General features: G+C 45.7%; 2 protein-coding genes across 2 annotated transcripts in view; one reads left to right on the forward strand and one right to left on the reverse strand.

The window, feature by feature from the left end:
* PGM5 (phosphoglucomutase 5) overlaps positions 1-14,302 on the forward strand; it is a 172,995-nt gene extending 158,693 nt beyond the window's left edge. Inside the window, exon 11 of the mRNA XM_084771729.1 lies at positions 8,869-14,302. Coding sequence (XP_084627855.1) covers positions 8,869-8,958 — 90 coding nt within the window. The 3' untranslated portion in view covers positions 8,959-14,302. The remainder of the gene's footprint in view (positions 1-8,868) is intronic.
* A 1,165-nt stretch (positions 14,303-15,467) lies between these two features.
* TMEM252 (transmembrane protein 252) lies at positions 15,468-19,406 on the reverse strand. Its single transcript, XM_084771738.1, has 2 exons — positions 19,028-19,406; positions 15,468-16,260 (listed from the first exon to the last, which is right to left on the reverse strand). The coding sequence occupies exons 1-2, from the start codon at positions 19,300-19,302 to the stop codon at positions 15,960-15,962; spliced, it is 576 nt and encodes a 191-aa protein (XP_084627864.1). The 5' UTR covers positions 19,303-19,406; the 3' UTR covers positions 15,468-15,959.
* Between the last annotated feature and the right edge of the window lie 5,102 nt (positions 19,407-24,508).

The following is a 24,508-nucleotide window of genomic DNA, read 5'->3' on the forward strand; positions in this document are numbered from 1 at the left end:
TCCTTACATTCCCCACAAAAGAGCTTTCAAAAGGATGAAATATAAAAGCTTATCAAACCAAAAATAAATTCAGAATTTGGGTGTTTTAGAACTGAAAAGTTGTGTGTGTGTGTGTGTGTGTGTGTGTGTGTGTGTGTGTACAGTCACACAACTAATAACCAAAACAGCATTAGTCATTTCAGATAAGGTAGACTGAAAGATCAAACTCATTGCTAAGGATAAAGAGGGACTCTTTAAAATAAAAACCATGTTTAATTTTTCCCAGGAAATATAAATCTAAATCTATAAACTAAAAGACTGGAGAAAGTATAAAGGAAAATAAATAAATAAATAAATCCCCCTATGTCAGCAGTTGTTAGAGCAAGCAAACATTAGTGCTAATACGGATTAGTTAATACACCCAACTTAATGGGCATATACAGATACCTCACCAAGTGACATCAACATAAAATTCTTTTCATGACACAGGGACACATTTAAAAATTAGCTATGGGTAGAGAATGAAAGGGTTCTGTCACTACCACAAAGCCATTTAAGTTCAAAAGCAAAGCAAAATAAGCATTTGATAAAAGGTGGCACTCCTTTATTGTCAGCAATCTTCTGAAAGGAACCAGAGAAGCCTCCAGTCTCACAAAATGGTAGTGCCTTAGGAGAGCCAGCCAACAGACTTGCATACAACTCAGGCTAAGCTCAGAATCATACACATCAGTGTTATATATAATTCAAATTAAATTGAATAAACTTCAGTGTGGTTATAACAGTCTACAATTCTTTTATTTTACATGTATGGGTAAAATGCTTGCATGTATGCACCACATGTGTGCAGTGTCCTCAGAAGCCATAACAGGACATTGGATTCCCCTAGAATTGGAGTTACAGCCATTCACAATTATTTAAGGGCTGATTTCAAATGCTATACCTGAAACAGAACCCTTTAAAGTACAGGCATTCAGATAACTCTTAAAAAAAAAAGACTCCTCTCTGTTCCAGAGATAGCACATCTTCCCATGCAATGCCAGCCTCATCCCTGAGACATATTGGGCACCAGGGCTTCCTGAATGGCTGGCCAAATGGATATTGTTGCCATCAATGACCCCTTCATTGACCTCAACTACATGGTCTACATGTCGTTGTATGACTCTACCCATGGCAAGGTCAATTGCTCAGTCAGGGCTGAGGAGGGGAAGCTTGTCGTGAAGGGAGAAGCCATCACCATACTCAGGAGTGAGATCCCAGTAACATCAACCAGGGTGATGCTGGTGCTGAGTGTGGTGTGGAGTCTACTGGTGTCTTCACAACCATAGAGAAGGCCAGGGCTCCCTTCTGCTGATGGCCCCATGTTTGTGATGGATATGAATATGACAAATCACTCAAGATCATCAGCAGTGCTTCCTGCAACACCAGCTGCTTAGTGCTTCTGGCCAAGGTCATCCATGACAACACTGGCATTGTGGAAACACTCGCGACCACAGTCCATGTCGTCATTGCTACCGAAGACTCTGAATGGCCCCTCTGGAAAGCTATGGCCTGGTGGCCATGGGGCTGCCAAGAACATCATCCCTGTGTCCGTTGGTGCTTCCAAAGCTATGGACAAGGACATCGCAGAGTTGAATGGGAAGCTCATTGGAATGCCCTTCTGTGTTTCTACCCCCGATGTGTCCATCGTAGATCTGACGTGCTGCCTAGAAAAAGCTGCCAAGTATGACAACATCCAGAAGGTCTCCATCCCAGACCCCCCAGAAGAAGGGGAGAAGCTTAGGGAGCCCTACTCTCTTGAATACCATCAATAAAGTTCACTGCACCCACAAAAAAGCAAAACAAAACAACAAAAATAAAAGACTTCAGAAAAGAAAAATGTCTCTATGTACGGAAGAGGGGGTCATCTGTGTTAGTTGTGGCCTGACTGTGAGGCTCAGATCAGAGCACTGGTAAGCCCTGTGACTTTCAGCATGTTGGCACAGTGCTTCTGGGCCTCAGTTTCCTCACCTAGAAAGCGACAGAATGCCATCCCCTCAGAGGCCATTGTCAAGATCAGTTTGACACATGGATTCAGAATAGCATAAGAGACATGGTGGGCACTCGGTGTGCAGGACTAAAAACCATTGAAGAAGAATCAAAACGTCAGAATCCAAAAACAAAGCCTAGCTGAAGGCCGTTGTTGTACTGCCTGTGCACTGAGCCCACCCAGGGTGTATTTTCTGGTGTCCAGATCTGCTTAGGCCAGAGTGAGAAGGTACGGCAAGTGTGGAGTCCCTACTGTGCATTTACATCTTCCTTGGGTGAGGCCTCCTGGCCACCTCATTGACAGAGCCTTGACTACAGGGTAGGATGCTGCTGGAAAGCAAGCTGTGTATACATCTGTTTGCCTGGTAACCACTGTGCCAGGCTGGTTTTTTTTTTTTTTAATGTTGTTGTCAGCTGTGGAGCATGTTGACCGAGAGGACCCCTGCCATGTGATGAGTTGAGAAAAGAATCCCTTCCTCCCTGCTCATTAGCACTGATTTGCAGGAGCAGCTCTGAAGGGTGGCCTGGTGTCAGCTTAAAAACAGACAGGGTGTGGTGGCTTTTCACATCTGATTTTTAATTGCTGGTCCATAGAGAAAAGGGCCAGCCAAACATTCTGTCTCTGAGAGTTTCTTGATACTTGCACAAGTATCATGACTTAAAAAAACTGCCTGGGAGCATTTGATAATAATAATATTATTAATGCATGAATCCCGATCATTAATTGAATGTTTACTATGTGACAGACACTTTGCTAAGTAATGTCGTGTATCATCTTGTCCCATGCTCCTGGCTCTGGGCAATAGGAACTATTATTAGATTCCAATTTGAAAAGTAAGACACAAGAGATTAAATGCCTTATCTAGTTTGTGCTAGAGGTGGAAGTAAAGCCATCCCCGCCCCTCTGCCCCCATATAGGCAGTCAACCCACTCACATTAATGGTTCCTTCAGCTCTTAACTCTTTCCTCACCTGACAAAGCACTGTGACCTTGGTTGTCATCAGCTGATGTTACTTTAACAGGCTTCCTCACAGTTTAGCAGCACACCGCACTGATGCAGCCTATGGATCCATGGATCCTGCCAGCCATGTATTTGAATGTGGCTCTGGAATAGTTTGCCCAGCATAACCAGCTCTATGATATCAGGGAAAACTCAAATGGCTGGAGCTGGAGGGATCGTCGAGCTTTTAGGCACGTGCTAGGCTTCTTCTTTTTTTTTTCTTTCTTTTTTACTTTTGTTTTTTTTTTCAAGACAGGGTTTCTCTGTGTAGCCTTGGCTGTTCTGGACTCCCTTTGTAGACCAGGCTGGCCTCGAACTCACAGCGATCCGCCTGCCCCTGTCTCTCAAGTTCTGGGATTAAAGGCGTGCGCCACCACAACCCAGCATGTGCCAGACTTCTTAACACAATGGCTAAGCGCTGGATGGGATGCTTTGGGGCCTCCGGGAGCCTGGTCTGAGAATGCACCTAACATAATTTCTGGACTCTCTGGCTGGAATTCAGATGCTTGAAATTCCAAGGCTGGGAGAAGAAAACCTGCATCTTTGCTTTTTATTTCATGTGTTTGAGTGTTTTTCCTGTACTTATGGATGGGCGGCACTTGAATGGTGCCTGTGGAGGCCAGAAGAGGGCGCTAAATCCCCAGGAACTGGAGTTAGGAATGGTTTTAAGGCACCATAAGGGTGCTGGGAAGCAAACGGAAGTCCTTGCAAGCCAAACTCCAGCTCCAAACCTACTGTTTAGTGTGAGAAATGCCAAAGACTTGGTAGCCATGTTTTAAAACTGCTCAGCTATTTGCACTGTTTATGTATTAGTCAACTTTGCATCACTGTGATGAAATTTCCCAGCTAATCTTCCTATAAGGAGACATGGTGTATTTGGGCTCACAGTTATCGAGGGCTCAGGACTGAAGACCCATTGCTTTCAGAACCCTGGTGAAGGTGTGAGGTAGAACTGAGAGCACTGTCTGCCCATCTCAAGGCCAGAAGGCAAAAGCAAAAGAAAAGGGGGCTTGGGCTTCCACACTCTCTTTAATGGTCATGTCCCCGATGACCTAAAGAGTGTCCACAAGGCCCCCTCTCCCAAAGTTGCCACTATCCATTGAGGGGCAAAACCTTTAACACATGGATCACTGGGAGACCTGACCTATAGCTGTGACCTTCAGTGTACCCAGTATACTAAAGATGGAGCCAGGCCTAAGAGCCAAAGTCCGTCAATGGTGTAGAGGCTCCAGCACATCGTTGCTTTCCTCATAACTTCTGATTTGGAAACTGCTTTTGAGATGGCACTTTTCTGTGAAGAGTGCCATTCATTGTCTGTCAGGAAGAACTGAATTCTATGGAAAACTAACAAGTCCAAAATATTAGAAGGCTGCTTATGAAAATGAGGCCCGTATGGCTCAGTTCAGAAGGCTAAAAGTCCAAAGTCTGGCAGCCGCATTTGTTCTGCCTCTGGTGAGGAGCTTAGTGTCGTGGGAGGTACAGGTATCAAATGAAAGATCCTATCTCTACACTGAAGGTCAGAGAGGCTGTGCAGTTTGCTTAGGGACCTAACATTAGGTTCTATCTTTCAAAGGCCCACCATCTCCCAACATCACCACCCAGGGATAAGTTTTTAATACATGATGTGCTGGGGGCAAGCTCAAACCATGTGTAAAGCATAGCATGGGATTTGTATCCCTAAAGCCAAGGGGGAGGGTTGGGGGGGTGCATTTCTGCTCAGAAGCTTTCAAGTACTTGTTTACTGTGAGGCTGAATTTAATAATAGCAGTGTGTTTACACTCCACACTACTGACACACCCACCATATCACTGCAGAAGCCAGCTTCTCAGGAAGGGCCTCGGTGAATGCAGGCCATGGTCCTCTTGGCAGTCCCTGGGGTCAGAAATCCAAATGGCAGGCTGACAACTCAGCAGAGCAAAGAGGGCAGTAAGACATGACAACAGAAAGTTGCTGTTTCGAACTGGAACTCATAGCAGAGGCATTCGTTTGGCATTTGAGGAAGTATGCGTTGATTTTATAATAAGAGATCATAGAGTACACCAAGCAGCCATTAACTGCCGGTCTGCATGCCCTAATTCCCTTCTGGATTTTTAATGGCAACCACTATTTATGTATCTGCCTGCATGCCCGGGACTGTCCTATTTCCTACCTGTGCCTGAGGATAAGTGACTTAACCAGATCACATAGCTCGTGATGGGGTAGAGCCAGTCAATCCGGGCAAGTTTGGCTTCAGAGTCCAGTTAAGCGCTATCCAGTTCTGCCTGTCCTAGAATAAGGAACACGATGCTGCCAAAGAGGGTCTCAGACCTGGCTAGACATCAGGGTCATTTTGGAAGCTTGTCAGAGCTACACATTCTAGACTCTCAGGAACACAAACACTCCATCTCTCTGACTAGAACCCACAACAATTATTCTTGGCTGGTCCTTGGGTAGCAGGCTGCTGGATGCAGACCTGCAGATGCAGACCTGTGGGTGCTTTGGCTTCATTTTTAAGGAGCATCTGTAAGTGGAGCACCAAGCAGGAGCATACCAATGTTGCAACTACAGGAACTCAGATTGCTATAAATGGTAGAATAATCTGTATCTCACCTTCTGCAACCTTAGAGAAGAGACTGGCAGTAACAAGCTCTACCGATTTCATTCTTTTTTTTTTTTTTAAACTTCTAGCTTCAGTCTTTTAGATCTATTTCTTCTAAAAAAAAATATTTGTGAGAGGTAGGAAGTCATTTTCCATTAAACTAGCAAGTATGTTCCACACAAAGGGAAATCTGAAATGTGCTGTGGACAAGCCCAGTGAGTAGAAACATGAGGACGTAGTGGGCATCCTTGGAAGGCATACAGGAGTCTAAAGCAGTTGGTAATTCCCCCTTCCTCCTTCCATGCACTTGGTGGCATGAAGGTGAGGTGGGTTCAACCTACTCACTCCCTACCCTGTGTTCTCCAGAGGTCTCCATGTGTGGAGCCACATGGAGCTCATGTTTGAAATAAACAGCCTGGTCTTTGTAGGTCTTATATTTGGTTTGTTATGTAAATGCCACCTCTTAGCTAATCAAAGGCAAAAGTGGGAGGGTGGCAGAGAAGGAGGCTGATCCCACCTGCCTGTGTGGCTTTTGTGGGTGATACATTGAACTCCCCGAACACTGGCGTGGTTTTGTTTTGATGAGTCTTGTTGGATTTCCTCCATGTCGCTCTGGAGAGGAATTTTCCCTCAGAAGAATTTTTTTTACGGATGCCTGTTTTGTTATTTGATTCTCTCAGTGTTGAGCTCTGAATTCTGGTTTCTCTGTAGGCATTTTTTTTCTTGTCCGCTTTGATTGATTTTAGGTACATTAGAATAAAGATAGATGGCATGAAGTGTGTGTGTGTGTGTGTGTGTGTGTGTGTGGTGTGTGTGTGGGTGTGTGTGTGGGTGTGTGTGGGGGTGTGGGGTGTGGGTGTGTGGGTGTGTGGTGGGGTGTGGGGTGTGTGGGTATGTGTGGGGGTGTGGGTGTGGGTGTGTGTGGGTGTGTGGGGTGTGTGTGGGGAGGGGGCAAGCGTGCTGAGGATTATAAATACATCAGGAGCCTGGCAGACACACTTTGAGGAGCCATCTGAGATTTATTCACCAAAAGGTCACTTCCAGAAAGCTCGGTGTGACAAGGGTGAGAGAAGCTGATTGTCACTTATGAACCATGGATGTAGGAAACCATATTAGGGAAAAAGCTGGAGGAGGGGAATGTGGATGAGGGGCTACTGTGAGAAGAGGCCAGAGGGTTTGATGACTGCCAGCAGGTGGGGCAGGAAGACAGACTCAACAAAAAGTCCTCTAGCCACACTAATGGAGACCGTGGTATAGGTGTGGCACACAGAACCCCAACTCCCAAGGCCTCAAATGCTCCCAATTTCTTAACTGTTTGAGCCTAATGTGCTAGAAGTGGAAACTTCTACACTTTGGCTCATGTGATATGGTCACAGTCAAAATGAAGATGTATTAAGAATATTGTATAAAATTACTTCCGGTTATGTGTGTTTTAAAAAAAAAAAGCATTTGAGAAATTTAAATAAATTTTCTCTTTAGACTTGGGCTCCATCCCATGATATTTCATTATTTATGCATATATTCCCAAATAAATAGAAAAGAAACCGGTTAACATATGAAAGGTAAAAGTGTCACCACAGTCTGCTTCTATGAGCTGGCTTGATTGCCACTGATGGCCACACATCTTATGTAATTAGAGCACGAGACATGTTTGGCTCTTCAATGCAGAAAGACTTCAGAGAAGTCACTGGCTACATACATGTCTTGATCACTGTGTCTTTCACATCACACATGTAGAGCTATGTGTTCATTTCCCAGTCATTTAGCTTTGGGTCAGGGCACTTCACTTTGAATATGAGTACTCTGTTCAGAATTGTGATTCTGTTTCATCCTCTATAATGTCCAGTGTTTAGTTCTATTCAGTTAGTACCACTGGAATCTAAATGTCGTTGTGAAGGAAGCTGAAGCATTCTTTTACATTTTTTGACCTCTCACCAATATTTTACAGTATCTCATGCACATCTAATTCAACAAATCATCATTCTCTATTGTCCTGAAATACTAAAAATTCTGTTATTTTTTTTTAAAACCCTCTATATGTGTACTCATTATTTCAGTTTAATTATTTGAATGAAGTGAAGGTATTCTGTGGTTGTTCACTATTGATGCTGTGCAATTTAATGATATGAAATAGCCCTAAAGTAACACCTTACTAGATTCATATTTCTGCTTGCCCTGATTATGATAGCCTTCGGCTCCAAGGAAGGTAGCATCCCCTAATACACAGTGAGTTAAATTGGTGCACCCCACTTAGCACTTAGGTCCCCTCCCACCAAAGTGGCTTTCAGTCCATTAGCACTCTCTGTGAATTCTGTGCGTACCAGCCTGCGTGTGCTGTCTGTACCCTATGCACGCGCTTCTGTCTGACTGCAAACCTTGAGCATCCTTCACGGTTTTGTCTGCTAGGAATAGGTTAGGTTGCTAGGAATAGGTTAGGTTGCTAGGAATAGAATGCTGCCTCTCCAGAATCATGGAATCTCAACTTACCCCCTCACTCCACCTCTACCCAGTTCTTCTCTATCAATACCTTTGTTTTGAATGCTGTCTTTAAATGAACTCACTTTATACTTACATATAAGTTTACATCAGCAACCCACATGGAAAAACAAAATATTGTTTGATAAATGTGAGTGTGCCATACACGCAAGTTTAGTAAAAATGCACACACAAGAATGTCTTCAGGTGAGGTGATTCTTGAGCGTGCTAAAGGTCAGCAGAAAACAGCTGCTTTCTAATTTAGGTCTACGGGTGTGTCTGGGGTATGGGCTCCACGGTTCAGAAACCGGGTGAGCAATTAATCGAGAAGGGATCCTTGGTTCTTTGCTGAACAGTGTGCCAAAGCCCTCTAAGCCACCCAGGCGCTGTGGGAGTAAGGAAGAAGATGAGTATAGTCTGGGCGGTGTAGGACAGGAAGCTGGATCCAGTAATTCTACAGCGTTGGTGTGGCGCCGTCTTCTCTGCAGCATCAGCATGGTGGGAGGGTGAGCAGAGAGCTTTGCCCTCACACTCAATGGGGGAGTATTTGCTGGGGTTATGGCTTGGAAGGAATGGAGCTTTCCAGACGTCCTGAATTCATTGTTTAGTGCGAGGCTTAGGCATGTCCCTAGCACGAGTCGATTTCTCTGGGCTTGAGCAAGACCACATAGAGCAGTTTCTGCTTCTATGTCCTACCCATACTGGCCACTGCCTCTAAGCTGCAGATATGTAAACTGACTCCACACCTCCGAGGCAGAAATCCATCCAAAGCCTGTGTTGTAGCTGATCAGCGTCCGTCTTTCTTTTCCAGGCAGTGCTGAGCCCTCTCATAGCCATCGCGCTGAAGATATCCCAGATTCATGAGAGAACTGGCCGGAGGGGACCCACCGTCATCACCTGAGCACAGGGCAGAAGAGCACTCAGAAAGATGCTTTGCCTCCCGTGCCTTCTCACTTCCTGTTTGTGCCTCTTAGGACTTTGGAAAAACAAAAGCTACTTTGCTGTTGGGGTGAGGGTTAGGGGGGGGGTTAAAAGGAGAGTGGGAATGGGGGAAAGAACCCCTTTTGTTTTGATTTGTCCTGTTCCTCCAAGTGCAGCAGGGTCTTTAGTTATCCGTCAGAGCTTCACCGTTGTTTAATATCTGTATTTCATTACACCAGTGAGCTTCCCCTTTTGAGAAAGATAGGTGCGCTAGGGAAGAAGTAATCATAACCCCGTGTATTCCTGGTGTCTCGTGAGAAAAGATTCTGAGAGAGAGAGAGAGAGAGAGAGAGAGAGAGAGAGAGAGAGAGAATATCTCCCAAATTAGACTGACTCTAAGTTTCAAGGGCTTTGGGCAGCCAGAAGATCTCACCAACATGGAGGAGGACTCAACTTTACATCCCTAATCAGATCTACCGTGGTGAAAGGTTTAGAACTTCTAAGCCACATCCATCTCCCACCAGCCATCCAGTGGTCCATGCTCCCCAGCCTCTCAACATCTCTGCACCAGCTCTCTCACTCTTTAGGGTTTTCTATGACTCACAATGACGCACCTCCAACAAGACACACAAAGGGTCGTTGTCTTCCCTCTCCTTTTGCATATAGTATTAATTTAGCTACCAAGCTGGCTGCATCCCTCTGGATGTATCCATTTCCCGTGCAGGTGGCAAAGGGCTTTCTAGAAAAGACTGAAACCAAAGGGAGGCTTCCTTGATTCTGTCACAGAAGCCAATGCATCAGTTTGTATAAATCCTCCCAGGAATACCACTGTGTGTTCTGACCTTGCTCACGGTGGCTGGATGAATGCAGGAGAGCGGAAAGGGCTGGGGTAATTAGTGGGATAGTCGTGGGCCCTAGGAGACAGAGATGTGTGTTGTCACCATTGGCTTTCTTTGCCTGGGAGAGAAAGGGACCTGGGAGCTCCGGCAGTCACGTGGACTGGGGCAGAGTCCTCAGGCAGGCATGGGATGTGTTTGTTTCTGTTTGCCTTCCTTGGAAACCATAGACTCACTTATCACACCACTCACGGAGATGACCTAGTGCCCCTTTACTATTAAGCAAGGCATGATTATGGCTGGCAAGGTCAGTGCCACAAGGAAACATTCCCAGCAAGGTTTTTGTTTCCGTTCTCTCTGTGCTTTCTGTCAGAAACTTGCTAGGACATTTCGTAGCCAAGAAAACAGAACTTTCTTATTTTAACCTCCATGCAAGATGGTGGGCCTCAGCTCATTTGCCACTTTACAGTAACAGTGTTGGTTTCCGAATAATAGCAAGGTGGCTTTTAGCTTTTGCCTTGTAGCTTTCAGTCTCACTATCTCCACACTAAAGGTCCCTGCCAATGTCCGTCCATTCTTTCTCTGAGGACGTGTTGTCAGGTGCAAGCTGACCGATCCTTTGGCACATTAGCTCTAGCTGGGCAGGCAAATATTTTTCCCTTAAGTTCATGAACTTAAGTCATCTCTAACTTTTAAGATCAAGTTATTCTACTTAAACATTCTGCTTTTCTTTATTTTGTGTGTGTGTGTGTAGTAGCCCAATTATAGTCACCTGTAAATTCATTCTTCCTTCCTTCCTTCCTTCCTTCCTTCCTTCCTTCCTTTTTTCCTTCCTTCCTTCCTTCCTTCCTTCCTTCCTTCCTTCATTCATTCATTCATTCATCAAACACTGGTTGCATAGCTACTCTGGGCACATTCCTCTTTTTGATGGATCAGGAAGATGGATGAAGTTATCCGTACTCTTTGAAATTTACAATTTTGCAAGAGTTGGCTGTGACAAAACCCCACAGTAATTAGAGAGGCATAAATGTCAGAGAAGTACAAGCGTAAGCTATGGGAACACAGAGAGGCTAATTGACTCGGAAATGGTGGGACACGGGGGATAGGAGACTTTTCCTAAAGAATAGGGTTTCTTGGGGTCCATAAGCATTTGTATAATTTGCCAGAAGTGAGTGGAAACAGTAAGACACAACAGTCATTGCTGACCAGAACTTACAGAAGAGGCTGACCTTGGGGGCCAGACGTTGGTGTGACATTCAGGCAGACACAGGATATGAGATCAAAGGCAGCAGATATGAACGGCTACTATTTGCTCTCAGTTGTATTAACAAACAACATGTCTCAGTGATTCTGGGATATGGCCCCTAAGGTTTACACGGCTGAGGGATTGTTTCTGCCCTAACCCAGGATTGGATGTATTCATTCTCGCCTTATTCTCACCAGAGAGTAAAGCCAGATGCACACCCTTCCCTATACGATGCTCCTCTTGTCACTAAAGATGGAGGGCCAACAACCAAGCTTTAAGAGCAAATGACCCAAGGGTCGGTGAGGTGCCTGGGAGTGGGTGGGTAAAAGTGCTTACCGTGCAAGCCCAATGTGTGGCTTGAATTCAATCCCCAGTCTGTACATAAAGGTAGAGAGAGAGAGAGAGAGACCTCACTCCACAAAGTTGTCATTTCACATTCATATGTGTCCTGGCATGCGCACCCGCACCCCCCCCCCCCACACACACACACAAAGAGAGGGACAATGATTTTTTTTTAAAAAAAGAGTAAGTGACATGAGACATGCAAGAATTTCGTGGGAACCGGGAGAGTAAATCACAGAAGAGGCTCTGGTTAAAGTGAAATAACTATGAGGGCTACTCTGATGATCTCCTAGCACCAAGGGCTTCACTTACTGTGTCATATACCTCTGGACAGTGGTAAGCCACCATATGTTTACAGCGGTTCTTAACCAGGGCATCACCCCATTCATCTAAGAGATTTGGAAATGTGTATGTATATAATACTTCCAGGAAGGAATTTATAAGAGGAGCCAGGGTGTTGAATACTGGGCCCGCCAGGTGTCAGCCATTCCCCCAAAACAAAAGGTTGCTTTGTTTCACCTGAGATTCTTGAACTTCTTCATCATCCTTTAAAAAGTGGGAGGGGCTATGAAGATGGCATCGATGGTAAGTTGTCTCAAAAGCTATTGACCTCTGGCCTGCACACATGCATTCACACACACATATATATAGGGGTATGCATTTTTGTTTGTTTTTTGAGCCAGTTGTTTTCTCTGTGTAGCCTTGGCTGTCCTGGACTCTCTTTGTAGACCAGGCTGACCTCGAACTCACAGCGATCTGCTTCCTCTGCCTCCAGGATGCTGGGATTAAAGGCGTGCGCCACCACACCCGGTAGGGGTAGCCATTTTTAAAGAGAGAACGTTGATCAAATCTTATGTTCCAAATTGCAGACTGAGTACATCATATTTGCAGGTCGTGAACGTTTTCACACAGAAGCTTTAGACTGATGGCCGTGCTTCATGGGACCCTGAGCTAGATTTGGCCACAATAAATTATAACAAGAATGACAGTGTCATGACTGCGTTTGGCCACCCACGGGTCAATATAAGGCTTGAGATTTTTGGTGGCCAGATCCATGAGCTATGGCTGATGTAGAGGATGAGAAACATTTGTGGAATTGATAATGACAGTAAGATGACTCCATGCCCATGTCAAGTAAATCAGTGTTTGGACCGTCAAACAATAGTTACAAATAGCAGGAGATTATCTGAGGCAGCAGAGCTTAACAGAATGCCTGTTGCACTTCAACCAGCTGCACGCTTTACCAGCAGAACTATCCCATGTAGTTGACAGCTCACTAGAGTGTGAATAACCCTAGGCTGTCATGGAACTTTATAGAACACAGTGGAGACATGGGTTACAAACCCATGATTCTCCCCTCTTTCCACTTCTTTCAGGGCTTAGCATGTGCCATGCCACAAGTGAGTTTGAATGATGCCTCAATAATATATATATATTGACAAACAGAGCAATCAGTAAAATCACTTATGAGCTTTTCCAAGGAGGGGTCAAGATGGAGCCCAGTACAACTCAAATATGAAAAGGCCCGGCCAGCATTGTGCACTCTACACTGACCTTGCCATCCTGATCTTCTGGGTGCTGGTGGCCATTTTTAAATTTGTTGATCACAGGAACAACATAAAACTATGAGTTGGGGTGTGAGTATCACTCACACTGGAGATGAGGAAGAATGAATGACAACCGCTCCCGTGGAGACTTTCTTCTCTTCATTGTTTCGTAGCCCAAACGCCCTCCCCAGTGTCCATGGAACCGTGGCTCCCAACCCAGCAACGTTTCATTTGATCACAAACCTGAGAAAGAGTGAAGATGCCAGAGCTGCTTTCCTGAGTGCAGCCTTTATGGAGTAATAATGTGTCATGCACTACAGTAGGGCACATTTGTTTGACTCGCCCACTGGATTTTAGTTAGTGGGATTCTAAAACACAAGTCTGCCTTGCGTGATGCCCAGGTTCTTGACTCTTGAATCAGGGTCTATGTGTTTTAGAAACATGTCAAGGACTGTGAATTAGTGCTGATTTTCTTTCTTTCCCTTTTTCTCCCTCCCTCTCTCTTTCTTTTCTTCCCTCTCTCCCTCCTTCCTTCCCTCCCTCTCTCCATCCCTTTCCTCCTTCCTTTCTTTCTTTAGCCCAGGCTAGCTTCTAACTTATGATGTAGCCAAGGCTGACTTTGAACTCTTGATCCTATAGCTTCTGCCTCACAAGCGCTTGGGTTACAGGCGTGTGCTATTATCATGCCCAACTTTAGTGCTCTTTTAAAAAGGAAGCACCAGGCTATTTTCTGAATCAACAGCTTGTGTCAATCATGCTTAGGAACTCATCTTGATACTGTGGAGAGTGCTATCATGACTTAGGTTCCTCTACTGTTTTTTTTTTCTTCTGATACAAAAAGTGACAAAAAGAAAAAATGAAGGAAAGCCTGAGGTAACGGAGAGGTGGCTCGGTAGGTAAGCGTATTTGCTGTGAAAGCGCTAGGAGCTAGCTTAATTCCTTACTTGTGCCAGGAACCCCAGGAAGATCCCTGGAAATTCACTTGCCACTCAGCCTACATGAAACAGCAACCCCTGGGCACCCTATGCATGTGCACATACATGCACTTGTGAATATACACATGTATGTACAACACACAACTGCACAAAATAAATTTTTAAAAAAACTCTGAACACAAAATGTATTGCTTTAAAGAGACTAAAGCAATTTGTGCAAACTAAATCGAACATTTGTTTTAGCCGACCCCCAGAGGTAGGAGACCCATCTATTCTGTGTGCAAAGCTGGCTAGAAGTTCAGTAATGCTGTTCAGTCCGACCCGTAGGGAAAACTGACCTATAGAGGGGTGGAAAGAAATGACAAGAAAGGAATAATGAATTGCATTGCTAATAAATGATTATTTTCCTGGTAATCCATTCCTATTTAGTTGTTTCTTCATTGTCATGGATTCAAAGTGGAGATTCATAAAAGTGTGCTTCATGGAACAGGGTTTTGCCCATTCGGCATCTTATATGTTTATCAGGATGTTCACAACCTGGGTGCTAGGCATTGATGGGGAAGCAGAAAGCGTGGACACCCAGTCCCTCCTTGTTGACTCTTCTTGTGGGTTGGCAAAGACTCTCCTGTGCCTCACTGTGGCTATCCTCAGTAGGATGCAGGAAAGCTGCAGGATGGGCGCCCAGCTCATGGACAGAGGACAAGGCTGACATGTTTTAACTGAGAATCCCAATAGCTCTAAAGCCACTCAGCTTCTTCTTCAAGGGTGGCAGACATCGCAGTGACCCGGAGCATCGCTTTCTGTTCGGGGGTCACTTTTGAAATGGAGACAGAGATCTAAGCTGCTTCCCGGAAGGAGGAAAGAAAAGCATAGCTAGCCTAACTCAAAGGTGTGATGTGAGTAAACCCCTCACGTCCCTTTAGGCTCTTTACCTTCCTTGAGGTCACTGTTTTATTGAAACACGCCTCCTGGATTCTCAAAGCCTCAGTTGACGCATTGCTAAAACAGAACCGGTCATAGCACTGGCCTCATAAAGACGGAGTCGGGGTTAAATAACAGGCATGGGAGGGCTAGTTGAACCTGCTGTTTGAAAGGCACGCCATAACTGTCAGATATCGACCACAATGCAGACGTCTCATTTAGTAGAGAAAAAACTTGAGGCCAGGAGCCGAATGCCCTCCTGCACAGTCAAAAGTCTCAGCCTGGGTACCCTACCAGCATCCTTCCCACCAGCATGGCCTCTGATTTTAAAAACTCCCACAAAGAAAATAAAACCAAGGAGGACCTGCTCGCTCTGTAAGGCTGGAAGTCTAGTTCTCTATCTTGAGACACAAAATTACCCTGGTAATGGAGACGTGGCCTTGCCGGTTTTTTTTATCTCTTACATTCTGATTTGGGGGAGGTGGGTGTCTTTGAAAACTGCATATAAACATTTTTAAAAACATCACAAGGTTTGTAATCAGTTGTGTATTAACATCACCCTTGGTTCCCTGTATCGTGAATTAAATATTCTACCTAGGCAACTTGAATTTGTAAGAAGCCTATGTGCTTGTCTGAGGACCTCTTTAAGAAAGAACTCAACATTTTCTGTTTGAACCATTTGAAATCAACTATTACAGTCTCTTTGATATAGAAAAAGCCATACATAATTAAAATAAAATGATACAAAATAACACTCCTATGTTCCTAGGGCAACTCTCATGTGTGTGAGCTATGGTGTCACTCAGGTAGCACAGTCAGTGAGGTGACACCAAGGTTGCCTCCCAGATTTTCTTCCTTTGATTCTTCAGACATAGTGTGTGAAGGACTATGGCCATCCCACCAACGACAAGTGTCCCTCAGGCTTGGGCTCAGGTGATTAGGTTAGGAGGGAGGTAGCAGGCCTGGCCACACACCTTCTCTGTGCTCTAAGGTTCACCTAGGTTGGACTTTGTGGGAATCCTCTGCACCCACGTCCTGCTGGTGGCTGTGCCCTTTGAGGACCCCATGCTGCCCTAGAAAAGCTAAACACAGAGTCCCTGGAACCCAGGAACCCACGGTAGCCTTGACCCAGTGCAGGGTGGCAGAGCAGCTTCCTAGACCCTGGCCAGCCTTTCTTCTCTGCAGCTGGTGAGTTCTGGGTGCTGGAGAGCAGGCCCCGCCTTTAGCACTGTGCTTGGCCCCTCAGCATCCCATGCCTTGGCTGTACCAGCTGCATCTGCTGTGCTTTCTTGGTAGGGTGGTGGGGCCTCTGGTTGCGGGTCGTTTTCATCTTCAAGTTCAAGGCTTGTCTCCGTATACAAAGGAGGAGGAAATCCTAGGAGCCTTCTGCCTGTAGGGCGGGACTGTTTCTCAGCATCCAAGGACTCTTCATAAGCTGGGGGGTAAAAGTCGGGCCTGTGGGATGAAACGCCACAAGCATGCATGTGTTATTTAGGCCTGGGTGGTGAGGAAGCATATGTCTGCCTCTCTCAACTCATGTCGTGTGAAGCTAAACTGCTAAGAAACACAGAATTGGAAACAGATGTATTTTTCTAACATCACCGGTTTCTAAAAACTGCTCACCCTTCCAGAGAACTCCCCATCAGTCATAGCAGCCCTCCTGTTCCAGACAGTATTCCAAGCCATTCCTTCTAGCTTGCTCTTTCAATCCGGGACCCAGCCATTCAGTGCACTATCCTTATCAGCTTTGGGTGACATGGGGACTTTGACCATGGCACCTCTCTTTAGCCAGTACTCAATCCCTGTTACCATTCACACCCATCGCCTTCTACACTGTTGCTCTCAAGGCCTCAGATGTTCCCGAGCAACAAAATAATGAATGGAAACCATTCGCTACATGCAGGTCCCTGACCTATGAGATGCTATTACTCTTTCCTGACACACTGTCAAGTCCTAGGCAGCTGGGTTCAGAGAAACTACAGGAAACACACTCAGGTCTCAGAAGGCATCCGCTGAGAGGTTTGTAAGGCTTTCAGCTGCAGCACTACTATGCTGGCCTGCCCACAGTTGAGAGCCATTCACCCCAGCTGATGGACGTGTGGGTCAGCTTGCCCGTCTACCTAATTACTAAACGCTTCTGGCTCCTCCACCATGAATGAAGGTGGGGGCGGGGTGAGTGGAAGAAAGGCAGGGTGAGCTTGCAGGAGTTGTGTATTTATAGAGGTAACCTATCTAGTGCCACAGGGAGTGTTTATGGTGGGTAACCACAACAGAACAGGGCCTGCCATTTGTAGCCAACTGCTCTACTCCAAATACCACAGGGCCAAGAGCCAACTCGCTGGAGGAGCTGCCTACTGTACGATGTAAGTCTTGACCTTTCCCAGGAATAGCCAAGGCTGAGTCATGGGGACAGAAAGGTGAGCTCTTCCCTGGAACCATCTGAGGGACTCCAAGGACTGCCGCCAGGAATTCCATCACAGGAGTGATGTACGCTTGGCTGTCTCTGCTGAGTTAAAATCCGTTTTCAGCACAGAGCTTTTGAGATGTGGGACTTTTCAGCTTGACTCTGTGGGCCAAGCATCTCATGATGCAGCAGGAAGGGGCAGTGAGTACTGTCAAGACATTCCTGATTTACTTTTGAATACTACAGACAAGGGGATATAGGAATGTGTTGGTAAATTTCAGATGCATCATTTACTATTGATGCAAGAACACACCCTGCAGAGGTAGGTACATACATACATACATACATACATACATACATACATACACACATACAACTATACATACACAAACACATGCACACACACAAACATACGTGCATGACCATACATACAAACACATGCATACACATAAACACACACACACACACACACACACACACACACACACACACATACGCACACAATCACCCTAGAGACACCTTCTAAATCACTGTTGTTTTTTTTATCAAACCCAAAGAATTCCTAGTTAGTCTAATTGACCTTGGAAATGGGTTCTGATTGTTGCCTCTGGTGTGACGGATGCCAACAATACATAGTCTCTGGTGAGAAACCTTATATTCAAAGTACGTGGGATAATTAAAATATTTTATGGCCTTCCTACTCTTGCATGAAGAGCACAAAAGGACTTATGGATTCTTACACTCTATACCTTAAGAACAATGTTCATGTGTTTGGATAAGAATTAGGAGATTGGGGCTAAGTTAACCAACTACAAGGTTACCTGTAGTTGGTATTTTTCTTTGGGGAAATATAAATAACTTAATATGTATTACATGTAAGGGCATTTGTGGCATTAGTGATCTTATATTGCTGCAAACCATCCCTAGAACACTCCAAACCACAATCACATATTCATTAAATAGTAACTTCATTTCCCCAATGCCCTAGGCCTATGAACCACTGTTCTGCTTCCTGTCTGTGGTAGCCACTTGTGTAAGTGGCTGTGGTGTAAGTGACTGTGGTAGCTACTTAGTGTTGTTGTAAGTGTGCATGGTGTAATTGTCTATGCTGGCTCTTGGTGTAAGCAGAATGGTACAGCGGCTGCCCTTTCTGGCTGGCGGATGTCACTTGCCATAATGTTTTCAGTGTATAACCATCTATGGTACATATCAATTGATCTGTTCTGTCTTAAGGCCAAGGAATACTGCAGTGTGTGTGTGTGTATGCATGCTGCGCTTTGTTTATCCATCACTGATGGACACGTTATTATCCTGACTTGAATGCGTCCTCCGTAAGTGGTGAGATTAAAAAAAAAAAAAACCTAAAAGGACAGTGATCTAGAGCTTCCCTTAGTCACAGGACTGACTTGATGTCTGTTTGCTCATTTATTGTGGGCAGAACTGGGAGTTCCTTCATAACTCAGTCACCAGGTCATAGGGGCCACCTAATCATCACCTGCCTTTCACTAAAATCACCCCTAAAGCATAGGAAGGACCTGGGGGTTGTGCCCCTTAATTTGTACCCTTATCTGAATTTTTTTTTTTACTAGGGGAGTGAGGATTGTACGCTAAGAAAATTCTCCCATACCTTACTGTTTTTCCCCAAAGGCAGCCCTGCTGTGCCCCACAACAACCCCAGAGCAAATTGCACAACAGTGTAACTTCGAGCCTAGATGCCTAGCCCTCTGTAGGTGGACCCAGGATGGGATTATACCTTGCTTCACTTCCCCCTGGGACTCCTCTCAGCCTTTCTCATGGCCTCTGGCACTCCGTACGTACCTGTCAATAGTGGCCAGGGGCAGGTCCTGGGAAGCAAGGTGCTGTCTGAGCACATGGTTGAACATCTGTTTGTTTTCATTTGCTTGGCGGTAGGTGCCCCAGAAAATTCCACTCAGAAGGACCACAAACCCCAGAGGCAGAAGCATGTAGGCCATGACCAGGCTCCTCTCAGAGTGGAATATGGGCTTGGAGATGAAGAAGGCCCCCAAGCAAATCATCAGAAAGCCTATGAGGAGGGAGAGGGCACAGACAACCAGACCAGTCCTGCTCTGCATCCTTTCTTCTCGAGGAGCCCGGGTGACCCTGCCACTCCTCCGCTTCCAGGCCTGCTCAGGGAAATATGCTCATTAGCCAGGTCACAGTCTTATACACAGGAACAAACAGCCTTTGAACAATTAAACGAAGCAGGCACCGGGAAGCTATTCATTAACCACTGAAAGTTACTGTAATATCTTCCGGGGAACCTAGAAACATAACACTGTGTCCTCCAGGAAGGGAAGGTTGCACGTAGCCAGTTTGCTCCTGGTCGGTGGGTGGGGCCTCAGCTGCTCTCAGGTACTGGAGGAGAGGTCCTAACCATTTTGATTCTGAAGGCAGTGGTCTCTCCACCCTCACTTGTAGCTGGAGCTACTAACTATTATCTCTCCGTAAACTATTGCTTTCCTTGTTTAACCAGGAATCCTTTCCCAATTTCATTTTCTCTTTCTGTACTAAAAGGACTTTTCTCCAAGACTCTTAGCATTTTGTCTTGCCTACCTCAGTGACTCTGCCCTTCACTGCCCCAATACTCTGATCCTGGGGAAATTCCATGGGGAGCAGGCCAGGGTGTGATGCTTCTGTTGGTCAAAGCGAATCCCAGGAGGAGAAGGAACATGATGGAAAAGGGGCTGTGTGGGGACACGTGGTGTGGGAACTGCTGTTTGAATTCTGCTTCCCATTGTTGGGTGCAGGTGTTACAATCCCATCATCACCTCTGGCTAACAGGTGTTTGTTAAGTATTTATTCTATGTGGCTTTTGAGCCCGGCCACCATTTCGTGATTCATTATACATGTTTCACCCAAGCCTATTCCTGCTCTCAAAAAAGATCCGTATACCTCAGCATGTACCATGTACACCAAGAAAGTACATGTCAGAAATGCCTCCTATTACATCCCACTTCCTGTCCCCTACACAGTTTCACAGGGCACACTAGCAGATGAAAGGCTCTGGGGGGAAAAAAAATCTAAAACCTTCCCCCTAAAATACGTCTTAGGTAAAAATCTAGCTTAGCACATGCTGTCAAAACAAAACAAAAAACTGTTCCTCGCTCCCTCCCCTACATCTTCGCTCTGTGTAACACTGCCCTGGGAATATGTTCTGAGCTACCTTCCGTACTCTGCCTGACGTTGGTTTCCTTCCTCTTGACAGCCTGAGGTTTGTAAACGCCTTACTGCAGGTCGGCTTCGGGCTTTACTTCCTACCTTTACTACTTGGTACCTTGGCAAGTCCACACCCAAAGACTTTTTCCCACAGGGTTTCAGAGTCGTTTTTGCCTCGATGCTTTCTACATTCCTCCCCTGTCATCGCTTACCACGTGCTGCTCCCGTGGGAAAGTGTTTATTCCTTCAGTGTCATTCTTTAGCCTCGTGCCCACCACTTTATTAGCTCCGCCTTCGTGTTAGGGCTAGGAGAGACAGGAAGACACTGCAGATCAAAAAACAACAGCAGGCACTTCCTCATTCTACCTACTGGCCTACATCTGGTAGCTTCCGTCTGAACCTGGAGCTGCTTCCGTCTCCTGTGCGTGGTATTATTGATGTTTGCAGTCTAGCCTTTGTCTCCCTCCTCCTGCGATTGGTTTTCAGGTTCCTATGGGGGTCTCTGGTGACCCCTGTCTCCTATGTAGGCCATCCCCTCCATTTGACTGTGAGCTAGACCTAGTGACTTGATTCTAGAGAGTGGAACATGGCAGAGATGATGCTGCTTCTGTGGTTACGTTACAGAGGAAGGGTGACGTTCATCCCGCTGGCCAGTTATTGGCTCTGAAGCATGAGGCTGCCATATTAGGAAGGCTTATCTTGCAAAGAACTAAGAACACCCTCTAGTCAATAGCCAATGAGGAACCCTTCAGGAATGGCCCTTAGCTCACCAGCCACGTAGAAGAGCTCTCTGTCAAAAAGCAGGTAGAGCGAGGAGTAATTCCTTTCACAATTGATTCTGGAGACGACATTCAAGCAGCACTCAGACTAAGTGACCCCGGAGAACAGGAGCCATTGAAGTTATACTTGCCACACGTAAGTCACACAAGCTTCGGAATTATAAACATGCATTGTTCTCCGTCACTACACTCCGTGGCATTTTTTTTAAAATAGGAAGAGAGAACTAAACCGGTTCCATTAGGGCTTGGACAATTAGAGTAGTGTCAAGTGTTTATCACAGGACCCGGTCCACAGCACCCAGTTACAGACAGCTGTCTGAGTCCTCACCAGCATTACCTTTATCACAGTCAACCCCCAAAGCTACAAGGAAACTGAGGGTTCACAACTAAGCTGTTATCACTAATGGTTAGATCCCAAGTTCGCATGGTTGGTAGGATCCTGGAGCTAATACATCAGATAAAGGAGAGGAAGCACTTATAGTAAGACTGTCCATCATGGAACTAGGCATGTTTGGTTTACATCAATGTGGGAGTTCGACTGGGGGGGAGGAAGGCAGATCAGGCTCAGTTCCTGTTATGATAGGAACCCATGAGTGCACAAGCGCCTTTCTACTTCCCCTCTGTCAGCACCAACATGGCTTTCCAGGCAGGTTTCTTCCTCTCCCGAATTCCCAAGGTGGCTCCTGTCATTCCAGAGCAGTGTTTACTTGAACTGGTGGTGGTAGAAGCGATGGACTTGTCTTGCTGAGAAATTCAGTGAAATAAAGCAAAACTAAAAAGAATTGAGCCGTGGGAGGACCGAGTTCCATCATATCAAATGTATATAAAAGAAAAAGTAAGTTTCTGGAGCTGGGATATTTTAGGAGTTTGAGGAGAGATGTGGCAGCATCAAGGGAGAATGCGGAGGAGACTCTTCAGCATCCAAGTAGAGCGGAGAGAAAATACAACTCTGGGGATATATGAACAGCCTAGGAACCACAGATCTCTTTCATGAGGATCAAGGACCACCAATGACCCTGAAGTGCCTGCTGTGTGATGTGGTCACTAGTAAATGCGTACATTTAAATAGTTGTATGTGCATGGTTTGGGATGTGACGCTTTATTTAGTAGCTTCAGTTCTAACCTTGAACTGCTTCCCTCTCCTATGCTTGGTGTTATTGGTGTTGTTGATATTTGCAGTCTAGCCTTTGATTTCCTCATTCTGCAGTCGGGTTTCAGGTTCCTCTGATGGTCTCTGACGACTCCTGTCTAATCCAGGTGGATCACCATTCGTTTGTTCTGTAATCATTAGTTCTCTTTGAGGCTTCAAAAATTATGAAGGCCCACTAGAACAATGACTTTATAGTTTTAAAGAAATATTGTTCGTTGGTACTTTCTTTTTTTTTAAGATTTACTTATTTATTATATATACAGTGTTTTGCTTGCATGTCTGCACACCAGAAGAGGGTGCCAAATCTCATTATAGATGGTTATGAGCCACCATGTGGCTGCTGGGAATTGAACTCAGGACCTTTGGAAGAGCAGTGCTCTTAACCTCTGAGCCATCTCTCCAGCCCGGTACATTTTTATTGTTTATAGTGCAAGGTGCTCTTTTTTCCCTCCAGCTACTCAATAGTACAAAAAATTTGAGAAAAAAAAAAAACAACAACAGTGGTGCAATCCCATATCCTGAGGGGAGGCATCTTACTCCTTAGAAATCTATGAGGGGTAGGAGACACCTGAACAGAAAGGTTGGAATGCTAGAAGAGAGTGAGCAGAAACCATGTCTTCAGAGCTGGGAACAGTGGGACAGAGGTGGATCCCATGACGTCAGCAAACACCAGGAAACTCTCTTACGGGGTCGTTGCCAGGAACCTTCAACCCCTTTCTGAGCTTTCTGGCTTCACCCTGTGTTCTGAATCTGTCCCCTTTGCCGGCCATTGTTTACTTGGTCTGCTTGTTCCCACCCAGCACTGATCATGGGACAAGGGACCATTGAAAGGGAAACTGTAGAATGGTGACAGGGATTTTCATGGTCAACAGAGGAAGCCCAGGGCTGGTGGGAAAATGGATCCCACAGACCACACGCCACAGAGAATGACTGTAAGGACCATCGAAGCCAAGCCCAGCTCCTCAATCCCTGATTCCATTTCCTCTATAAGAGACACAGAGACACCTTTAAATTAGTCTATTTGTGCCCCCAACAAATCCAACATAACTGCTAATGGGGCTCTCTATCAGACCCAAGCATTACAAACATGGCACTAGCAGGTCTTGTCTGCTCCTCTTCCCTCTTCTTTGTTAAACCATTAGATTCCATTCCTAAAACAAGCCACCAACGTCTATCCCCTTATTTGGCCGCTTCCTTATGCCTGACTAAAACTCCAAGATCCAGCTATCAAAACACCAAGGTCCAGAAATCAAAATGTATTATTTGCCCACACTGGCTAGCATGTCCAATCAAGACTCACCAGTTCACCTTAGCACTGACTCCCCCTTTTTCTCCTTTAAAAAAAAAATCACTTCTGCAGAGATACCTGCTGCTGGTTTTGCTCAATCCAGACGACCCCCCCCCCCACACACACACACTTGTCCCCTCTGGGGTAATAAAATTTCTTTTGTGCTGAGAATTTGGTGTCTGGGTATGTACTGTGCCAACTCTGAGGCCCTTCAACCATTCCATGGTATGTTTAAGTGGAAGGGTTTTATTGTAGATGTGTGTGTGTGTGTGTGTGTGTGTGTGTGTGTGTGTGTGTGACAGACTGGACCTGACTATGAGAGAAGCCGGGGGCGGGGGGGGTGAGGGAGAGAGAGAGAACAAGAAGGAGAGAACAAAGAGAGAGAGCACATGTCTAAAATAGCAGGGTTAGAAGGAGCATGAGTAGCTAGGGGCAGAAGGAACGGAGATTAGGCCTGGGGTGCTAGCATGTGTACCAGATACCTGTGGTACTGAGAGAGAGCCTGGAGGCCAGCATGCTCTTTGGTATGCTAAGAGGTACCACAAGGATCCATTTGTCCCTTCTGTCAGAGATGAGGAAATGGCTTCTTTTGGTAGAGGAACTGGCTTTTCAAGTTCTCAAAGAATGCTGGCTTTTCTCTAACCACCGGAGACCTTCCTGTAGTCCAGGTTTCGCTCATTTCTGGACATCTGGACTGCCTATGGAGGTTGGGGAATTGGGTTTCCCTTGGACCTAACAACAGTAGCATGCTATTTGGCCTTCCTATTGGGACTCTAGATGAGAGAAGCATGGGAGAATAGCAAAGTAGAAGGATCCAGAGGGTCCTAGAAACCTACAAGTAGAACATTATGATAGGCAGCCTTGGGCCCAGGGGTCCCGCTCATACTAAGGCACCAGCCAAGGAC

Source organism: Acomys minous (assembly GCF_964271855.1).
Source record: "Acomys minous genome assembly, chromosome: 2".
In the NCBI taxonomy this organism is placed as follows: Eukaryota; Metazoa; Chordata; class Mammalia; order Rodentia; family Muridae; genus Acomys; species Acomys minous.

Coding starts and splice junctions, on each gene's coding strand:
- TMEM252 (XM_084771738.1), bottom strand. CDS start 19,302: ATGCAGAGCAGGACTGGTCTGGTTGTCTGTGCCCTCTCCCTCCTCATA. Junction 16,261..19,027: donor CCCCTGGCCACTATTGACAG/GTACGTACGGAG, acceptor TTCATCCCACAG/GCCCGACTTTTACCCCCCAG.